The 6,610-nt window shown below is 38.0% G+C and overlaps 1 protein-coding gene across 1 annotated transcript in view; it reads right to left on the bottom strand.

Annotated features, from left to right (window-relative positions):
* Positions 1 to 4,596: 4,596 nt before the first annotated feature.
* NOX3 (NADPH oxidase 3) overlaps positions 4,597 to 6,610 on the bottom strand; it is a 39,722-nt gene continuing 37,708 nt past the window's right edge. The window contains exon 13 of the mRNA XM_015620710.2: positions 4,597 to 4,998. Coding sequence (XP_015476196.1) covers positions 4,872 to 4,998 — 127 coding nt within the window. The 3' untranslated portion in view covers positions 4,597 to 4,871. The remainder of the gene's footprint in view (positions 4,999 to 6,610) is intronic.

Raw genomic sequence — 6,610 nt, 5'->3', positions numbered from 1 at the left:
TTTTTTTTTCTTTTTTTTTTTTTTTCTTAATAAAAGCTGTAAGACCATCAAAAACTAGGCCTTTTATTAGAGTGTATAAGTGCAATCTTATCTGTGTACCTTAAGGCAAGCGTGATTGGAAGTTATCTTTCATATTCAGAATTACTGTACCAGAGGAATGGTCTCTAGACAAGTATCAAGACAGTCTGGTAGTGTAATAGCTGAATAATAGAGATCAGCCTTCAGGACCCAGCCTTGAGCCTGACATCAGTCCTCTGTGCACGAGCTTCAAAGGAAACCATATTTAGTCCTCTAGGACAGTAAAAAGATTGTTTGAAGTTACTAAAGCACATGTGTAAGTATTGGCAGGCTCAGGGCTTTTATCCTCAATGAATACAAATGTCTTACCATGTTAGAAGTCATTATTGTTTAGAAATAATGGATGCAAATATTTGAAGCACATAGACTCTGAAAAAATGTGCTGGTTTGAGTGGTTTGTTATACTATATAACTTTTGTTTCCTTCTGTGTATTCTGAAAGGATACTAATATATCTTTTAAAGAGTTTAGCTTTTTTTGTCCTTTCTTGCTTTTGATAAAAAGTGTTTCCATGTCAACTAACACATTTGTTCCCATATATTAAGACCCATTGTGAAATTGAGATTTTTTTTCACTGCAAGATATGACTTGTTCAAGAGCAAGTAGACTCCTGTTAAATAGACCTAACTGGTTAGAGTTTTAAAATACAAACCATCAGCCCACTCTCATTTGAATATATTCAGCAACATGTAAGTAGACATTCCTGGAAAATGTGGCTGCAGCTTTAATGAAATGGACACACAGTTTTATTCTGCAGAAATGCAGAATTTCTCAGACAGTTAAGTGATCACACAGGAGGCGTCAGAGTTGCTGCTGCAGAATAGAGGATCTGACTGAGGTGGGAAAGCCTCAACTCAGCCAGGTTCCAGCACTAGGAAGTAACTAGATTAGGCCAGCCAGTCCTTAATAGGGTGTCCTCCACCTTGAAAGGGGTCACCAAGGTGGCTTCACGCCTGGTGCATGAATGCCTGCGAAGTGTCAGAAGATGCAATGAAATATTGCACCTTCCAGCCCATCACCTGCTATGCTGCTTTCACCCTCACAGGTCTGCATTCCTCACTGCTTGGTTGACTATGCATGTTTCATTTAAGTTTTTTGTGTTTATAGAGAGAGCTGGGTGAAAGCATTGTCACTTTTTTCTTTTTCTTTTCTCTGTTCCTAAAGAAATTCAGGTAATTTTCCATCAAGAAAAAAAAAAATCACTGAAATTGTTGACCAGTTGAGGTTATAAATCTACCATATCATTTAGTTTATTACTTTTCTGAAGGCAACTAAGCTGCCTTTAAGGCAGTTCTTATGAAATCTCCTGCTAATCAGGAGTACTAAAACCTTTGAAAAGTTTGTCACTTTTTTGCAGTTAACAGTATTTCTGCTGAGGCATTTGATTATACCTAAAAGCAGGAATGAAGCAGGAGAGTCCTTGTAATAATGTTGATACGGGACAGATAGCCTATGATGGATTTTCTGTTAAGAGTGGCAGTTTCTCTTCAATATTTTAGTGTAAACTAAGGAAACAAATTTACTAAAATAATTTCTACTATGTACAGCTTAGGAGAAGGGGGAGAGTGGGGAAAACCAGAACATATAAGCCCATGTATTTCAATTTACAATTCCTAGTGAATAAACTTAAATTATCATAACAAAACTTCAATCACTATAATAGCGCTCTTTTTATTGTAAGAGCCAAAGTAATTAATCTGTATATTTATGATCCTTGTCTATGATTAGTTTTCTGTCACAGGATGTGGTGAGTCTGTGCTGTTATGACTATATTTTATTTAATAATATTTTCCTACACAGTGCTGAACACTTCCTGCTGAAGCAGCTGAATGGACAAATCCATGAAGATATCTTTCAATTTCCCTGACAGTGAATGATGTTTCCATATATAAACATAATAATAGAGTCGTTACATATGCACTCACATTATCATAGCTGCTGTGTGCTCAGTGTTATTCCAAACAAGGCAGGAAGCCAAATTTTCCTAGTTCCCTTTTTGATTCAAATTGTGTTTGTAATAAAGGGATTTTCATTCAGCCTAAATGCAGTTTCATCCTCATCCAACAAACCTCCCCACTTTTTTTTTTTTATTATTATTATTTTTCCTTTATTCTAGGTCACTCAGTCTTGATGCAAGAGAAATTCTCCTCTGGTGGTGATAACAGCAGTGCTACTCAATGAACTATAACAAGGGCTCTAAATGCATCTCCTGTAGCATACCACAGTGATTTGCAAAAGTGGGAATAAATCAAAGCAGTGAAGAGATGCCATGTTGAGCCAGAAGCTAAATGTTACATCTTGTTGCATGAGGCTGGGGGGAGAACAGATCCTGTTTTTCTGGCAGCACAATATCTTTGTGCTTGTTACCTCCGATCCAACCCCATTAAGACAATCATTCAGAATCTGCAGGAAATTGTCACCTCTTTCTTTCATGCAATGGCAGCTGGTATTGGTGCCTACACACATTTCTCATTTCCTTCAAGATTTTCAACACACATAAAAAAAAAAGAAGCTTAATTTATATTAGAAAATGTGTCAGCTTACCCTGAGGCTCAGCATGGGCACCAGGGGAAAAAATAAAAGATAAATGCCTCTAGGTGAACTGGCAGAGGCTCTAATTCTCTCCTCACTCTACTGCTAACACAGTATGCTCTGCATTAATCGTTTCACATAGGCAGGCATTTAAAAAAAAACTTAAACTATTTTAAAACAAAGATGTGCTGCCCTAAACTTAACAATAATACAGCTGTATATTGTGGAACAATTTCAGTTCACACATATCATATCTCCTAGTAGAAGATGTATAAAATAATATTGGAGTCTTCTCTGTCATAATTTTTTATTGTTCTGTTTATTTTGTCTATACAGTTATGTCCCCTCTAGTGGGTGAGGATACATATATAGTGTTGTCATCTGTTTGTCATTCAAATGCTGACATACACAGGATGTTTCCTATCTCTCATTTTTATCATGTGGCTGGATAAATGCATTATGTGATCCTAGAGAACTGTTACACCTCAGTCCAACTCAAATATGGGGCGTTTTTACTCTCTGTGTTGGGATAGAGGGAATTATTTTTTTCTCCCTTTTGTAACTTATGGAAATGTTGTGTGATGGTGGGGAGTGGATGACCAACAATCAAATGAGGAGGTGGTGGACTGTAGCAACAAATGAAGTGTACAGGATGATGTGAACAGGAGAGATGTCACAATCAAAAAAACAGAGCAGAAGGGGGCCTACTCCAAGGTATCCACACAAACTAGAAAATTCAGAAAAGCAGGGTGGGGAAAACTCTAACACCTCTTTTGGAAAACTCACATGACTGAATGCCTTTCTGAACTGCATGTATGCTAATACACAAGGCTTGGAGAGGACACAGGAGGAATTCAATGCCTGGAAGTTTCCCATGCAGTGTGGTCTTAGAGAGAAGAGGGGTCCAGGGGAACTGGAGGATTTTTAAGAATCACCTTCCCTAGGTTCAAATATGATCCCTCTTGCTGTGGACTAAGCCAGTCAAAGGTAGCAGGAGATCCATATGGTTAAACAAATTCTCCTGACAGAATTGAAGCACAAAAGGAGGCTACAAGAGGTGGATGCAAGGACAGATGATGCAGGGAATACAGTGACAGTGAGTGTGCAGGGATGGGGTCAGGAAAGCCAAAGCCCATTGGGAGTTAAATCTGGTGAGGGAAGTGATGGGCAAGAAGAGCTGCTGTGCATGCATCAGTAGCAAAAGGAAAGCTAGGGAAATGTTGATTTGCTGCTGAATGGGGTGGGAAGCTTGGCATCCAAGGCAATGGAGAAAGGTAGAGGTACTCAATTCCTGTTCTGCCTCAGTCTTTACACTTAAGGCTCGGAGATCCCTGGCTTCTCAGGCAAGTGGGAAGATCTGAAAAAAATTATGCATACCTTCAGTGAAGAAAGATCAGGTTAGGTATATTTTAAACAAGTCCATGGAAACTGATGGGATGCATCCACAAGTGCTGAGGGAATTTGCCATTCTATATTTTTGAATAGTTAAAGGAGGGTTCCTGAGGAATGAAAGAATGCTGATGTTGCTCCTCTTCACACAATCAGCTCTGAGCAAGAGGTTTGGAGTAGAAGCCAGTAGTGCCTTCCCACCTCAGTCACTCTGTCATGAAACTTTTTTCCACAGTTGCAGTTGCATGTCTCATGAGATCCATTTGCTGAGTGCAAAAATTTCTGGAGTTCCCTTAGCCTATTAAACCTAAGTACATATTAGTCCATGGGACGCACAGACACCATTCCCATGGAAACGTCAGGTTTAAATGGTGCATAGCTTGGTAGGGCAAAACAAATTTGCTCCTTTGGAATTTTACAGAGTGTAAAGAAATAGTATTGCTGTGGAACAAAAGGTAATGTGGATGTGGATGTGTGTGCAGTGGGAGTGTAAAATCAGAAAACCAGGAAGGAAATGCTTTCATGGGCATTATTTAAACAGCAGGAAGGTATTGCTTGCAATCATACACAACAGCAAAGTACAGCTCCAAATGTCCATTTTACTCATGCCTTTTTCTTCAAAGGTTATGGTTTGTGTATGTTTTCACACAGGTGTAGAGATATTTACAGAATCATTAAGTAAGCAATGAAAAGGCTAAGGAAAGGGTCCAGATCTTTAGCTGGCATGGGATGGCATTTTTCCACTGAAGTCAATACACCTATTTTAGTTTATTACCTCTTAATATCTGGCCTGAATGCTGATGCAGAGGATATGAGGTGGGGGGAAAAAATACACAATCTGGTAATATCTCTTATACAGTTAAGAAGTACAGTCTAGAAACTTTCTTTGTTATAGTGAAACTGAACTCCTCTTGGATCAACTGATGAATATGAGTTGCATGTCTTCTGCAGGATCTTAGAGAGAGCCTTGGGTCCACAGAAGAATACACCAATACTGTTGCTGCAATCACAATAACAACAAAAAGCATGAGAGTAGAGGGGGAAATGGATACACTGTACTTTATTGCTGCCTCCAGCTTTGCATCTTTTCAAATCTCTTTTTGAGGAATACATTTGAAAAATCTTGTGTTACTGTATACTTTGTGTTATGTACTGTATAATTTGTGTTGCTATATTATAGTATAATAATTTTAATACTTTCATGTTTATTATGTAATTACATTATTTATTAGATTGCTGTATGAGAGGTTACAAAATATTTTAAGTGGTAACTCCTTGGTTTTGATCTTCACAGCTTTTTCAATCAGAGAGGCAAACATACAGCTTGTGCTGAAAATTTAAAGTGCTTTTTCTCCACCTGAGTTAATTTTTACTGAAAAAAAAATAGACAAAATTCTCAGTTACTTCTGAGTTTTCTTCTCCTCTCTCCCCCTACCCCCCCACCCCCAGTCTAACACTTTTCTGCCTACAGACAATTTTAAAATGGCTGATTTAATAACAGCAGTTGTAAATAGGTACTTCTTATAAAATAAGAACATGATGAATGTAACAAACAATTGTGTTCATATGTGTATGAGCATGTAGGGAGCTGATAACCTGGTTGCCTGCTAGAAACTGCCTAAAGGGTTTGCTTCCATGTACACTACACATATTGCTTTAAAACATATATGCAGACACAGATTCACACGTGTGCTGTGCTGCTGGGGAAAGCTCAATCTGGAGAAATGCAGAGGAAGTGACAAGTGATAGCATGAGTTTAAAAAGGTTTGCTCCTGTAAAGAAGGGGCTGTAGATATGATTTTGGTTTGGTTCCCAAGCCATGGCCCCCAGTAGTTGTGTCTGTACTGCTCAAGTGCACCTGGTTTAACCTGAAGTGGTGTATTCCTGCTAATCTGCTAAAAGACACTATTGCAGCCAGGGAGAGCTCTGTCAACCCAGACACAGAGACCCAAAATTTAGTCAGATCCTAAAAGCTGATTCTCACAGTAGAAACTCCTCTGTTTGACTCTTGAGTCTTCTATAAATCAGAACAAGAAAGAACAGGGTATTCTTTTCTCATAAGGAATCCTTATTTCATGCCAGTTTTTCTTTAAAAGGTTTAACATTGAGGATAAGCATAGGCATCTAGTTTTACAAAAAAAATTGGAGATTTTCCATCAGTTTAGGACTGGCTTTCTATGGAACTACCTCAAGATCCAGTATAGAAAGCTAACGCCCATATTCCCCTAGAGCAGCAGAAAAACATTTTTATCTCATCTGTACTTCCAGCCGCAAAAGTAACTAACAAAAAGTAATGTTTCAACTATAACTTTAAAAGCTCTGTTTATGTAGCAGAATCCCTATGAAAGGTCTTTCAAAAGTCATATTTTGTATTCTTGGCCTTTTCATGCTCTTAATCTTTCATATTTCCTGATTGTATTTATTTTGACCTCCATCAAGTGAATTCTCTATTACTGTTATTTTTGCAATTTTATGGTATTCTTGTAGCTTACTGTACTCTCTTTGATCTCCTCCCTTTCAGCTTTTTCTTGGGTCTTTTTCATCTTTTAAAAAAAGTTTTCTCCTTTTTCTTTTCATATCTCTGTCTCCCAAGTGCAAAGCCTTTATTTTGC

Source organism: Parus major, chromosome 3 (assembly GCF_001522545.3).
Source record: "Parus major isolate Abel chromosome 3, Parus_major1.1, whole genome shotgun sequence".
NCBI lineage: Eukaryota > Metazoa > Chordata > Aves > Passeriformes > Paridae > Parus > Parus major.
Note: the sequence above shows the minus strand (reverse complement) of the source record. Positions and strands in the feature narration are given on the sequence as shown.